At 36.4% G+C, this 16,040-nt stretch overlaps 1 protein-coding gene across 3 annotated transcripts in view; it reads right to left on the reverse strand.

The window, feature by feature from the left end:
* Positions 1–16,040, reverse strand: part of slc8a4a (solute carrier family 8 member 4a) — a 126,451-nt gene that overhangs the window by 65,093 nt on the left and 45,318 nt on the right. For 2 of the 3 annotated variants that reach the window (XM_009295486.5, XM_073934880.1), the window contains 2 exons: positions 6,188–7,565; positions 3,705–4,219 (listed from right to left, as the gene is read on the reverse strand). In XM_009295486.5, coding sequence (XP_009293761.2) covers positions 3,705–4,219; positions 6,188–7,507 — 1,835 coding nt within the window. In that variant the 5' untranslated portion in view covers positions 7,508–7,565. 3 annotated transcript variants of the gene reach the window in all.

The following is a 16,040-nucleotide window of genomic DNA, read 5'->3' on the forward strand; positions in this document are numbered from 1 at the left end:
TCAGCAGCTTTATCGTTCTGCATCTCCCCCTCGCTGGCTTTCTTCCAGACTTCACACGTCTCCTCAACTTTATCCTATGTTCAATCTGCTTTCATGTGAGAATTATAGATTTCTTTCTGCCTAGCTCTTATCTACCAGTGTTTCTTTTTTTAGTGCCAGAGCCTGTAATCCAGGTAAACTCTGATCAAAACAGGTCATCGGGGAACATCATCTTACTTTAACTACTGTATCAAAAAAACAATCAAAGAAGAAAATGCATACAGGCTACAATTGAATAGATGAGATAAGGGTGCATCCAGATTAGTCATTGACAGTAAGCAGGTTTTTTGTTACAGGTTTGGGAAAAACTTTTGTTGTTTGCTAAAAACTTTTGTTACAGGTTCGCGAAAAAAAGATGACAAGATGGCTCAGTGGTTAGCACTGTCACCTCACAGCAAGAAGGTCGCTGGTTCGAGTCCTTGCTGTGTCAGTTAGCATTTCTATGTGGAGTTTGCAGGTTCTCCTTTGCATTTCCAGAGTCCAAAAACATGCAGTAGGTAAACTGAATAAGCTAAATTGGCGGTAGTGCATGTGAGTGCACTGTAAACCCCCCTGTTGTCTTTACTGAAGATTTTAAATTAATATAACTTGACATTACTTAAAATATCAAGGTTTGACATCAAAACCTAAACCAGTGTGTTTAACTTTAATTAATATTTTAAGTTCTCTGAACGTAACATTTTAATCCCTTTAAATTATTCACCATGTCTGTTTAAAATGATTGGTTGCGCTTGAAATTCTGCCTTGACAACCTCTCTGACTCAATATACACTGTAAAACATGCAGGGTTCCACACAATACATTCATGTTGTCCCAACACAAATTGATTAAGTTACCTAAATACTTTTAACAAATTTATGTGGATTAAACAAGAATTTAATCCTCAAGAATTGTCTTGTTTCAGCTTATTTTAAATAAGTAGTTTAAATGAGCAAAAATATATATATGTTTTATATATGTTTGAGTTTATTATATGACACAAGGAGGTCATTTTGCTGAAGAACAGCAGGACAGAGCCACTACCTGAACCCATCTAACGAAAGAGAAAAGTAAAATTAATAAGTATATTGAAATGCTTATATACATTTTCTTAATTGATATCCACGCAGGAAAGACACGGTGGCGCAGTGTGTAGCGCTGTCGGCTCACAGGTTTTCCCCCACAAGTCCAAAAACATGTGCTATAGGTGAATTGGGTTAGCTAAATTGTCCGTAGTGTATGTGTATGTCTTGGTCCTCCAGGTTAGGGGTTGAGCATTGGGGTAACAACTCACCTCATAAAAATGAGATGTTATGAAACACCAACATGGTGCGGCTAAATATTAACTTCAATATAAACGGCCCTGGGAATAAGTAAAGAATATAAAAGAAAAATTTGGATGGTTAATCTATTAGCCATTTTAAGTTATCTGTACTTAAACATTTTAAATTCAGACCACATTTGGTAAACTCAATTTATTGTTGTCGATTTCCCATTACTTAAACTAACTGAGGGAATCACTTTTCTCAAATCATTTGTGTAGTCTCAACTTATTAGGATTTACAGTATGTGTTTGGGTGTTTCCCAGTACTGGGTTTCAGCTGAAAGGGCATCAACTGTGTAAAACATACACTGGATAAGTTGACGGTTCATTCCGCTGTAGCAACCCCTGATGAAAAAAGGGATTAAGCCAAAGGAAAATGAATGAATGAATAATTTTTTTTTTTAATTGTTTACAGTAACTGATGTTATGCAACTAAAGCATTTTTCTTTCTTCTACCATAAGTCAATAAAATGTCAAGATGAGGAAAGTTTTTACAGAAATGTAAGGAAATAGGCATGCTTTTCAAGCATTAATGGCATGGAAGACACCGTATAAAGTACTCGGCAGTGGCCAAAAAGTGTTTCTGAGAGGTTATACTTTCATTATTCTCAAAGGAACTGTGGATTTTACAAAAGCTGTAGTAGATGAACAGATCAACCATTTTGATCTGTGCAATACAGCAGTGCCTCTTAAAGCACCTGCTACATCATGGCCAACGGAAACTGCTTCTACAAATAAACACATAGCCAGATCTTTAAAGATTAATCATGTGACACTTTTATGTTTTCAAATGTGAAAACAATTCCATTACAGAGTTGCAAATTGTTCAAATGTGTGCATTATGCGAGCATAAAAACAATATTTTTGCAATATTTCAGTTAGTCACATTTTTAATTTGCTATTTCAAGTTGTGTAATAAAAAAAGTGATGGACTTAAAATGAGGCGCCACAGTCCAAATGTTTTTTCAGTGTAAATTAATAATCCAGTTTGAAACTATTTGCATTTTTTGCTAAATGTGATTTGCATATACGCATCAATAGATATAGTACCTTTATCAATTCATTCATTTTCTTTTCAGCTTAGTCTCTTTATTCATCAGGGGCCGCCAACTTAACCAGCATACGTTTTACACAGCAGATGCCCTTCCAGCTAAAACCTAAAACTGGGAAACATCCATACACACTCATACACTATGGCCAATTTTGCTTACCCAATTCACCTATAATGCATGTCTTTGGACTGTGGGGGAAACCGAAGCACCCGGAAGAAACCCACACGAACACGGGAAGAACATGCAAACTTCGCACAGAAATGCCAACTGACCCAGCCAGGGCTCGAACCAGCGACCTCCTTGCTGTGAGGTGATTATGCTACCCACTGCGCCACCGTGACGCCCTTTATGCTTTAATAAAAACCCAATTTAGCTTACACTATCACAAAGCATCTAATATTATTATTTTTAATATTATCAGATATTTTATTTTTACATTTACACAAATATTTATTAAAACCAATCTATCTTCCTTCATAACTACAGCAAATAATAAACAAATAAAACAAAATAGAAATAAAATAAAATAATAAATAACCTCTGGAATAGAGACTAAATAGAGATTCAACCGAAGGAAAATGAAAATAAAAGAATGAAAATATTATTAATATTTACTTTCTCAAGCCATTAATCAACAGATGCTCTGTGAACATGGCAGGTTAAATAACTGTGTCTGGATTTTAATTGAACTGAGCTAAGTGGCTGCTAAAACCCATCTCAAACATGTATCATTGATTGGAGTCATTTTAAAAAGGATGCAGAGAGTGGGTGGTACAAGTGGGGAAGTTGTTAATTATGTAATTAGTCCATCCATTTGCACCATTTTAATCAATCCAGGTTGTTTTGAAATTGTGGATATAATGGGCACCTACTGTACATATACAGCCTCCCATATGTGAATTTTCACTCTTTTTTTCCATTACATGTCAAAACACCACTTTAAAGGCCAAATAGTTTGTTTAATACTTAAAAGCTTGCATTTTTGTGATCTCTACTGAAATATTCCCTTTAATATGAAATTAAAGCGTTGTGTTGTTTTAACTAAAAACATCTCTTGACAAGCCCAACAGTTGTGTTAAAAATGTGATCAAAAAATTCAGCTTATCAGTTGCATTAAAACAACTCATCAATTTTTAGAGTTTGGAAGTATGCAAACTGGGATGCATCTAAACTTTTAATAGCTTGATTCAATCTTACACACAAACACCTGCTCTCTACAAACATCTGCTTTCATCAGTGCCAGCGGTGACAAAGAGCATATTGTCTCTATTCCCAGAATACAATCAAGTAATGAAGAATATTCAACTCACATGGTCTCATCATTGAGGAACTCCAGTTTGCCGGCCACCTCGTCATAATCTTCTCCAGCTTTGGCAGTGCCCTCAGTAGTGTGGTACGGGACTGCCACCTTGCCCCTCGCTCCAGATGTCCTGTGGACCTTCACCTGCATGATCCCCACGCTCTCGCTCACTCTTGTTGAATTGCTCTCGAACGTGAAGATCCCCGCGTGGTCATCGTCATAAATGGTCACTGTGGCAGAGTGAGCATTTCCCAGGGCGGCTTTTGGAGGAACGTGGCTGGAGCCTATGATGCTGTTCCCCGGCGACACCGCATTGGGGTCGAGGATGGAGACTTCGGCACGGTGGACGACTCGAGGGTTGCTGAGGTGAACGTAGAAATGCTCATCTTCCTCGAATATGTCGTCATCAATCACGCCGACCGTGAGCTCCTTAACCGTCTCTCCTGGTTTGAAGACCAGAGTGCCCTCAGCAAACTCATAGTCGGATCCGGCGTTAGCGGTGCCATCCTCTGTGCGATAGTCAACCTGCATACAGGAGCAGTGTTTGCTGTCATACAGAGCAAATGTGAGGAAGCAATGCTGTTTATGTATTCTGAAAAGGTCAAATGAGTGTACATAATCATATATCAGAAATCCTATACTATATAATAATAAAAATTACATTGAAATGCATTGTGTTTATCATGTGGTATTATTGTGATTTTGAATTTATTAACAACAACTATAATAATAATATTATTATGATTTTTATACAACTAATAAAAACTTGTACTACTACAAAAATGATTTTGTCCAAAATCATACTAATTACTGTAGTATTAGGGTTAATAAAAAATTAGGGCGTTGGATGGCGGAGGGGTGTCGCGGTTGAAGGACGAAAGTGAAGAGCAGGTGGTTGTTGCAGACAAAAGTGAAGAGGGTTTGGGAGTCATGGGAGAAAGGGAAAGTCATCAGTGGACGGGGCAGGAGGGCGGTTGAGGAGGGGGATAGGTAAAATGAGGTGCAGGATCATATTTCAGAGGTTCCGGATCTGGCACAAATTATGCCCTGATAAAAATGTACTTTTGTAAGCTGTTTGGACAGAACTGTGTGCATGTATATATTATAATGTCATATTGGAGTGATAGAAACACAATAAGTCTCTTTTTGAAAGTTACCTGACGTTAAAATCAGACCCAACTCCCAGTGAATTTGAGGCTCACCGCATTGTTATGTAGAAGTATGGTTTTCCCCGCCGGTTTTTTTGATTAACAGGCACCACGGTTCTATAATTACATGTATACCATACCTGCCAACACTCCCATTTTTCCAAGGAGTCTCCCATATTTCAGACCTATCTACCCCCACCCTCCCGTTTTGTTATTGCTCCCGGAAAACTCACGAAATCCGAAAACGCCTCCGATCCTCAGCTTTTTGGTACAGTCTGTAACACTCCCAGGTCACCAACTGTGGTATAGTATCCGATTGCAACGACCGACCGCTGTGTGTGTGTGTGTGTGTGTGTGCTGCATACGGCATTTGTGTGAGACTCATCATTTCAGAAAGGCTTCAATAAGCTCCACCACAAAAACATGGAGTACATTTACTTGGTATTTTTGACTAATGAGCTGTAGTTCAGCTTCATTCATGTCTATCACTGACAGCTGTTTATCTAATGCATGAAAAGTTGACATGCATGTGGAAATGACTGGCGGGTAGAAGCAGCTCATTTGCATTTAAAACTACAGGCTACAAAAACAGCTACACTGTATTCAGACACCAAAATTGGCAGATTCTGGAGGGTATAATAAATAATCTGATGGGTATTTTGAGCTAAAAATTTACAGACACATTTTAGAGACACCAAAGGCTTATCTTACATCTTTTAAAAGGGGTAAAATATGTGCCTTTTAAACAATTAAGTTCAAGTAACTTGTGGTGTATTACCTGCCTGTTTTTAAGACATTGGCTGTTTATTATAACTTAAAAAATAAACATTCTGCATGATAATATTTTACATCAGGAATCCTACCTAATACCTAAACCCAACTGCTATCTTAATAACTATTAATAAGCAGCAAATTAGGAGTCTAAAAGTCTCAGATGGTTAATGGTGTGTTATTAATGAGAATTGTCCCTTAAAATAAAGCGACCCAATGTTTTATTATTCTTATCATTACAGATAAAATGCTTTAGATGTTATGATTATGTTTGATAAGTTCTTATCAATTAATAATACAATAACTACTTAAATAATCTAATTTCCCATGGTGAACTTTGCAGCCGAAAGGTTCAAATAATAAAATCAGCTAATCTGAAGTCTGTTCAAATATTGTCATTATGTTGCTTGTCTCCTAAGTGCGGCAATTATTTAAAATAGCTCTAAGAGCACATCTTCGCCGCTGGGACATGTGTAGGTTTCTGGCCTCTAAATGATATCATATCCATATAATTAAAGCACAATCACAGCATGGTAATCACAGCTCTGTTGTGTATAGACAGAAAAATCATTACCTTGACGGTGCAGCCACTATCTCCTCCATGCCGGGTCACAGAGAGCTTCAAGGAGCCGCAGTTCTCGAAGCATTGGTAATGTGAGGGCTCAAACTCCAGGTAGATGGTGTGAGGGTCCTCCTCCTGCGGGTTTGCCTCATGGCAGCTCACCACCTTCCTAGCCTGGTCTGCTGCATGCTTTTTTAGGATGTTCCCAGCTCCGATCATCATCCGAGTGGCTTGGATGCGATAGAAAGCTCGACTCTTCTGCTGCTGCACCAGCACTTGATAATTGGCCATCTCAATCAGCTGCTCCATGTCTTTCTCCGGGTGTCTCTGCTTTAGCTCCTTCAGAGTTCGAGCCATTTCTCTTCTGGCCTCTTCTTCTTCTCCTCCGCCTCCTCCTTCCTCCACACCGGCCAGCATCCCATCTAGTGCTTCCTTATGGTGGGAATTGGCGCCTTGGCCATCCATCTCCATGTCCATCTTGGTGAACATCCCGTCCCCTTCTGTCTCGATGATTATGCCTCGGTTCTTGTCAGTGCGGTAGCGTTTGTGGACGTATTTGTAAAACAGCAAGCGGCGGTCGGCGATCCAAGCCTGAACCACGCAGAGCGGAAAGAACAGGAAAGTCAGAACGGCCTCCCAAACTTCCACCACACCAGGAGAGAAGACCGACAGGATCAAGTAGAGCCATATGTAGGCGAAGATACTCCAGGCTGCCGTCACAAAGAAGACCCTCAGGTGCTTGATTTTGCGGACTTCACCATCTGGGACGACGTAAACGCAGAGGGCGATGATGATGAACATATTGAAGGCAGCACTTCCTACGATTGTACTCGGGCCCAAGTGACCAGCTTCGAACTTGTGTCCGCAGACTTCAATCACGGATAATAGGATTTCGGGAGCTGATGATCCCAAAGCCATGAGGGTCAAGTTGGATACGGTCTCGTTCCAAATGCGAACAGTGGCCGTGGTGGTCTCGCCGTTGGGTTTCTTGATTGTAATCTCCTTCTCTTGAGAGGTAATGACTTCAATGGATGACATGAACCGGTCTGCGATGATGGACATGCCCAGAAACATGTAGATGAGGGCCACGAAGTAGACGATGGCACGTGCCACCTTGTCGCCCACGGAGGGGTTTTGAGGGTTCCAGATGGGAAGGACGACTCCTTCAGAGCAGCTGTCCTCTCCTGAACAGTTTCCCGGGCCGCTGTGGGATGCGTCACCGCTAGCCTGAGAAAGATGAGCGAGGCCTGAGAGGAAGATCAGGAGGAGGACTGAAGAAAGGCATGGTGTGATGGAGGAAAACGAGGATCTCGAAAGGCGCAGATGAAACATGGTGGCGGTGTGGAGGTAACCTTGTCCACCAGTCGCAGAGTTGACGATTAATAACCCTCTGAAACACACACAAAGATGTCAGAAATATTAGATAGTAATATAAAATAGAAATTTCAGTAATCATTTTAAGAACAGCTACCAATACAGTTCAGGTAAAGTTCAGACAGAATGAAGTTATGAAATTGAGTTTCTGACAGCTTGCATCATGGTGAACTCTTAGAGGGCTTAGAGTGCAATAGCTAGTCAATCCATAAACAATATGACTGCATTACAAGGAAAAATAAATGCAATAATTAATGTAGTATAGTAATGAGACCTCCTCTGTTTCATAATGTTTTCATTCAGCTTTTCATTACAATTTAGTCCCATACTGCATGTAAGATCTGTTTCAAGGGCAAGAATGAAATGAAAGTTGCTGCTTGATCAAATAATCTACAATACTGTAATAGAGCCATTTTCAAAGGTCTCAGTACTCAAAAAGATATTTGATTCATTTTAAATACTGAAATGCAGCATTAAAGGAGAATGTGAAAGGGCTGTGAAGTTGTCAAAATGCACTCTTCCTCTCATACTGTGATCAAAGCCACTGTGACTATGATCATCATATATAGACCCACCATAAATTAATTAACACCTAACAAAAAATTAATTGATGGCTTTATTGACAAAAGGAAAATAAGACAGACTCAATCCAGTATGAGATGTTAAGAGTCCTACAGAGATCTGCTATGTTACTATAAATATTATAGACTCAAACAAACCGTATCAATTACAGTACATGAAAACAAACTGGAAGTAAGGAATGCCAATATTTTGCCAACCATCATCCTTAAACAGTATATCCACAATATAAATAACAATAATAATTATTATTCCTTACATTTATATAGTGCTTTTCTAGACACTCAAAGCACTTTACAGATTGGGGGTGATATCCATCACCAATGTGCAGCATCCACGTGGATGACGCGACGGCAGCCATATTGCACCAGACCGCACACCACACACCAGCTGATTGATGGAGAGGAGACAGTGTAATGAAGCCAATTATGATATGGGAATGGTTAGGAGGCCATGATGGACAGAGGCAAATGGGCAAACTTTGGCCAGGATGGCGATTTTTCGAAGCACATCCTGGGATTTTTAACAATCAAACAAAGAGTCAGCATCTTGGTTTAACGTCTGATTCGAAAGACGGCACTCACTCAGCAGAATAGTGTCCCCTTTACTATACTGGGGCATTACGACCCACAGACTGCGGGATGAGTGCCCACTGCAGCCCTCACTAACACCACTTCTGGCAGCAAACTAGCTTTTTACATGTGGTCTCCCATTCAGGTACTGACCAGGCGCAGCCCTGCTTAGCTTTAGTGCAGTTGCAGAAAGCTAGCTGCTGGCAAAATGCATTCACTTCAGTATTGTTGAAAGTGTGGTCGATTTGAAACTATTTAAAAGGGGGTAACTAGCTAGATTTATTTAAGGGTTTTAAAAACTATTCGGCAGATCAAGTTATAGTAAAACACACATTTTTTTATAAATATTATCATATTTTATATACTTGAAAGCTAATATATTAATGTGATGACAACGCTTAAATTTTCAGCATCATTGAACATTCATTACAATTTCAGTATCAGATGATCCTTAAGAAACAATTTCAAAGAAGGGCTGCAAAATATATATTTTCAGCATCGATATCGCAAAGTGATGATTTGCAATAGTCACATCGCGAGTATACAGAATATTGATTCTGGACTATAACTGATTCATTCGCAAGTGTTTTATGAGGCCTTTGACTGTGTGAGGGGTTTGAAAGCATTCAGTCCTATGAAATTGTACCGTTTGTTACTTTGAAAAATAAATAACGATAAATTCTATTGAATTGTTTATAAAACGAAGACTATGCAGGATTATTTTACATTTGATTATTCAATTACTGTATATCTGAATACAGTTTGACTCCTCCAAAAATAATGAACTGCTGTTTATTTAGTTTGTATCTTTTTCTTTATTGAATTGATCTATGCTTGTAGATTGTTTCTTGTATTCTTTGCATATACACTTCCCTACATAATCATCACAATCAGTCTAAAATTCTAAATTCTTTCCAAATAGTTATTCGACACATCTAATAAAATTGTATTAGTATCACAATATATATCGCAGAATAAAAAAACATCACAATGTTAGATTTTTCCAATATCGTGCAGCCCTATTTCAAAGTGCTGACTTGGTGCCCCAGTGTTGTTATTTATTATTATTATAAACAACATCTATTATTATCATTAATGGATTGTATATACTGTTGAAGTCAGCATTATTAGCCCCCCTTTGAATTTTTTTTTCTTTTTTTTTAATTTTCTCAAAATATGTTTAACAGAGCAAGGTAATTTTCAGAGTATGTCTAATAATATATTTTCTTCTGTAGAAAGTCTTATTTTTAATTTAGGCTTGAATAAAAGCAGTTATTAATTTTTCAAACACCATTTCAAGGACAAAATTATTAGCCCTTTTAAGCTAATTTTTTTCCGACTGTCTACAGAACCGACTTCAACTGTATATATAATGCTGGTTTTGCGCACAACGTGGAAATATGCAGTGCTACTTAATATTTTTGTGTAAACCACAACACTTTTTTTCTCAGGACTTTTGATTAACTGAAAGGAACATCATTTGTTTAAAATAGCAAATCTTGTGAAGCATAAATGTCATCACTGTAAGTGTCCTTGTGAATACAAATACTCATTTATTTTGAGTAGAGGCTTATGCTGGCCAGTGTAATTGTGAACACAAGCATATGCAACCCAGGTTCATAATGGATACGTACCCCTGTATACATTTCTGGAGAGCTCCAAATCTTTCCAAGGAGGTAAGTTTTTGTTTTGTTTTTTGCAGTTTTTGTTTTCGTGAATCCACCAGAGGCCGCTGTGTATACTTTTGAGATTTTGAATTTCTCTCACGAGTGCCATTAGTGCCTGCTGTTCTTGCTTAAATCCACCAGAGGCTGCTGTCGACTGAACGATTGAAGGATTGACCCACCGAGTGATGCTCTCACCCACCCCCTTCCCTAACCCAACCGATAGTGTTTTCAAAAGCAATCCAGAAAAAGAACAGCCACCTTATTTTTATCTTGTTTTCAGATCTTACCATGTTCTCACCCTGTTATTTACTTATTTAATGTTTTTTTTTTTTTTTTGCCTTTTGTTTTTGTTTTAACTTCTATCTGGAAACGTTCTTCACCAGACTCGAACCCCGTTGTGAAAAGAAGCCATCGCCGGCATCATACCGCTCCATAGCTCTGTAACAAAATGCAGCCATACATACTAATGGCTACATAAATCGTGCAACCCAGAAATGTATATGGGGTACATATTCACAATGAGCCTTTGTTGCAACATATGCTAATAAAGAAGAACTGGACAGACACACATAAATCAAGCACACACAGCACTTTCAATGGAATATGCAAGAAATAAAACGACTAAACCCAAAAAGAGCCTTCTGGTCAGTAAACTTTAAACTGACAAAGCAAACTAAGATGATGCAGATCCTTAAAAAACAGTCTATAAATCATCTGAATAATCGTTGTCAAAGGCATCAACACACACAAGACCCAGCAGAAACTTTCTTTGACAAAGAGATGACAGAAAAATATAAGATTGATTTTCTTTTATTTCATTTTCACTCCTTTTTCTCCCTTTTGTAACTCTCTGCCTTTTCATACAGTAATGCAATTATGCAATATTGTAAATCCTGCCAATAAATCAATGTTTTTTTTGTTCACGTCAGTGTTTCACATTAACTCTGTCTCTAAACAAATGGTACAAATGTGCAATGGTGACAGTCAGTAGAGCACATCCCACCCTCTCTTCAAGAATCCCTGTAGAGACAAGTTTATATAAGAGCTGGAATCACACATGCGTGACTGCTGCATTTGGCCTGTTGACTAAGTCACACACATGCACACACACACTGGTGTCTTTAGCTGTGTGGATCTGCTGAGAAATATGAGATCATGGACCACTACATGGATGTGTGATGATGGCAGAGCTGTCACTTCAAGTACAGGTCAACTGCAGGTCATTAATGTGATAGGGTATAACCTTTCTTAGTTTATGTGTACGGGGAAGGTCAGACCTCAGTTTGACATGTGAAATGTCATAATAAGTGTGAATCATTGCAGATGCACATGACGCATTCATACATGAATAATACTGTCAAATTAACGTGTTAGTTTAGGGCTATTAGCAAAAAATAAATAATATAAAAACTAAATTATGAATCTATTGAAATATAAGTTGATTTAAATTTTTGATCCAACAAATGCAAGGTCTTTGCCCAAAACTTTTACTGACTTTAAACTTTATTTTAAAATACTTTAAAAAAGTATTTTAATAGTAGAGTTTAACTGTGCTCACATAGAAATATATATTAAAATATTAACATGATTATGAAATATATTCATTCATTCATTTTCTTTTCGGCTTAGTCCCTTTATTAATCCAGGATCGCCACAGCGCAATGAACTGCCAAACTATCCAGTAACTACCCTTTAAGCTGCAACCCATCCCTGGGAAGGTTCTGAAATACACACACATTTTAATTTATTATGATTTATTTTTTTTGCTGTTATTATTGTTATGGTAGTTGTTGTTGTTAATATTATTAACATTATCACCATCATCATTATTATTTTTTTTATGCTTCAGAGCACATCCAAACAAAAATATAGACACTATGTACAAATACCTCTGAATACTAATAAGATTGCACTTATACATTTAAACATAGATTTAGAGCAGAGGTTTTCAAACTCAAGTCTGCCTTGAACAAGAGTTCCATAGAAATGCTTGAAGAAAAGAAAAAAGATATACAAATTTTAAATAATAAGTAAAAAAATATTAAAGGAGCATGATAACAAAACATTTTAATAATTATAAAATAATAAAAAAAATTATTTAATAATTAAGTAAATAATTAAGTAAATAATCATTTATTCTAAATGTAACTGGAAAACAATGTAAAGACACAAATAGAGTGATGCTAAGATCATTTAAGAAATATTTAGCATGAATAATAATTTCATTCAAATAAAATTGTATAGCTAATTCTATAAAATACACAAAAGATGTTAAAAGATATAGAATTACCTGTTGTGTGTTGTCTTAGACCCAACTCATGGCTGATAATTAGGTTTATTAAGTCTAACCTCCCTCCCATCATCCCTCCTTTTTGCTTCATATAAGGAGCCATGCTTAGTCTAAATAAAATCACTATCATGTTATTTAAACTTTGTTTTGTCGACTTGCAAAACTCACTGCTTGCTGACACATATAAAAGACGCTGATTTCACAACACATGAGCGGCGCGCCAATTTTTTCGGCAAGTCAGCGTCAAGCAGGAGCGATGTGTGAGGCTCATGGGTATGTTTTTTTTTTTTTTTTTTGCGTACATGCTCAGTTTGATTAAACTACATTGCTGTCACCAGTGTTGGTTTGGTTACACATAGAGAATAACATCTTTATTCTGGAATTACCAGCATTTACTGAGGCACTGGAGATTTTTACTGGAGCACATGCCCCAGTAAATGACGTCTAGCGACGTCCCTAATGCCAACTATCGAAGACTTCCAGGACAACCCATACACTTATTATACTTCATTAAGCATGCTATCTTCAATATGCAAGAAGATTGTAGGTTAACAATGTCTGTATATAATAACTTTCTGTAAAGCTATTTTGATGCAATAATTTTAAATTTTGTAAAAATCACTATAGAAAATAAACTCGAAATGAATTGAATGGAATATAGCACAAACATGTTGCTGATATACACGAGACATATATGTTTGTGACATATATGTGGACATATGTGTTACATAAATGTGCCATTTTTGTTTCTGACATATATGGGACATAAATTTGCAATACATGTAGGGGACATATATGTTTTTGGCAAAAATGGGACATATACAGCTGAAGTCAGAATTATTAGCCCCCTTTTTATTTATTTTTATTTTTTATATTTCCCAAATGATGTTTAACAGAGCAAAGAAATTTTCACAGTATGTCTGATAATGTTTTTTTCTTCTGGAGAAAGTCTTATTTGTTTTATTTCACCTAGAATGAAAGTAGTTTTTAATAAAAAGAAAACATTTTAAGGCAAGGCAAGTTTATTTATATAGCACATTTCATACAGTGGCAATTCAAAGTGCTTTACATAAACAAGAATAAAAGAGACAAGTGTAAGAAAATGAAAACAAATAAGAAAAATAAAAATAAGAAAATAAGAATAAAAAATAATTAAAACAGATAAAAATGTGTTAAAATGTTATAAGATAATGAAAAAGAAAAGAAAAACATAATAGTGCTATCTGTCGGACGCAGCACAGTGCTCATTCAGTAAAGGCACAGCTAAACAGATGTGTTTTCAGTCTTGATTTGAACATGCCTAATGTTGGAGCACATCTGATCATTTCTGGAAGCTGATTCCAACAGCGAGGAGCATAGTTGCTGAAAGCTGATTCACCCTGCTTTAACTGAACTCTTGGAACTTTTAGTTTATATGATCCTAAAGATCTGAGTGATCTGTTAAGTTTGTATTCAGTCAGCATATCTGTAATGTATTGAGGTCCTTGGCCATTTAGGGATTTATAGACCAGTAATAATACTTTAAACTCTATTCTTAATGTAACTGGGAGCCAGTGTAGAGACCTGAAGACAGGTGTGATGTGCTCTGATTTCCTGGTTCTAGTCAGAAACCTGGCTGCAGCGTTCTGGATGAGCTGTAACTGTCTGACTGTCTTTTTGGGAAGGCCAGTGAGAAAGCCGTTACAGTAAATTATTAGCTTTTTTAAGCTATATATTTTTTCGATATTCTACAGAACAAACCATCATTATACAATAACTTGTCTAATTACCCTAACCTGCCTAGTTAACCTAATTAACCTAGTTAAGCCTCTAAATGTCACTTTAAGCTGTATAGAAGTGTCAAAAAAATCTATTAAAATATTATTTACTGTCATCATGGCAAAGATAAAATAAATCAGTTATTAGAGATGAGTTATTAAAACTATTATGTTTAGAAATGTATTAATCCCAGAATGTATATATATATCCATATTTCTTTGCACGTTAAACACATGTCGACCACAACAGGAAGTAAAAAACCTTGCAACTGCATCAATTGCGTTGATTTTTTTTACGCGTTAAATATGTAAAATTAATCGCATGCATTAACGCACTAATTTTGACAGCACTAATATATATATATATATATATATATATATATATATATATATATATATATATATATATATATATATATATATATATATATATATATATATATATATATATATATATATATTAGTGCTGTTAAAATTAGTGGCTCTAGCACCCCCCCCCCCCCCCCCCTCCTTTGCATAGCCCTGGTCTGTGTCTCTGTGTGTGCACGCGTGCGTTTCTTAGCAATAAACCTGCCTAAACGTCGTTGTCCATAGCCACTAAATCAAAAAGTTACAAATTGCCGTGAGATTGCGTTGAACTCTCAGCTAACATCATTCAAAAGAAAAGGTCCATATTGTCCCCCGATGTCAACAGACTGGACTGTTTTAGTAATTGGATGTATGTAAAGGAGGACTAAGCAAAATTGTTTCTATTTGATTATTAATGTTCTCAACTCACAGCAATACAACTTTGCAATGAGTACAATTGTTTGTATTCAATTCTTTTTTTATTATTATTATTATCATTTTTCATTTTCCATATCTGCAATGCCTGTACTTTGGCATTTTTTTTGCAGTCCACTTAGAATTCAGCTTGGAAATAATTTTTTTCTTCATTGGCATTGATTGTTTTGAAATTCAAATTACACTAACATGCCTGTGTTTTTATTTCTGCAAATATGGCTGTCAAGCCAGGATCTTGATGGTTTATTTGTTTTTGGTTTTGTTGTTTACATGAAGAAATCTGTGTTACAAGTTAAACAAAAATTCTAATAAACAATTATATTTTGAATTTAAATAGTTTTCATCTTGTGTTTACATTAATTTTCAATTTGAATAGCCAAAATTTTACGTTTCAGTATTTTAAATTTGATTAATCGCGATTAATTGAAAAAAAAAAAGTGTGATTAATTGGTTATTTTTTTTAATCGATTGACAGCACTAACTATATATATAAAGTCTGAAAGGTTATTGGCTCTTAAGGCTCTAGTTAATATTCCTATATTTCTTTTTATTGTTGCTGGTGCTATATAACACCTTAATCCCCCTCAAAGAGCCAGTGAAGAACCACTGAAGAACCTTAATGGTGCTCTAAAGGGTTTTTTTTTTTACAGTGGAAGTACTATATAGCACCTTAACCATCTCAAAGAACCACTGAAGATTTTTTTTTTTACAGAGTAAATTTTTCACACAGTATCAGAAATCAGTGCAGTACCTTTTTCAAAAGGTATACTTTTGTACTTTTGAGGTATTAAAATGTAAAATTTAGATACTAACACACAGCTTTAAGATACCAGTACAGGCCAT

The sequence above is a fragment of the Danio rerio genome, chromosome 21 (assembly GCF_049306965.1).
Source record: "Danio rerio strain Tuebingen ecotype United States chromosome 21, GRCz12tu, whole genome shotgun sequence".
In the NCBI taxonomy this organism is placed as follows: domain Eukaryota; kingdom Metazoa; phylum Chordata; class Actinopteri; order Cypriniformes; family Danionidae; genus Danio; species Danio rerio.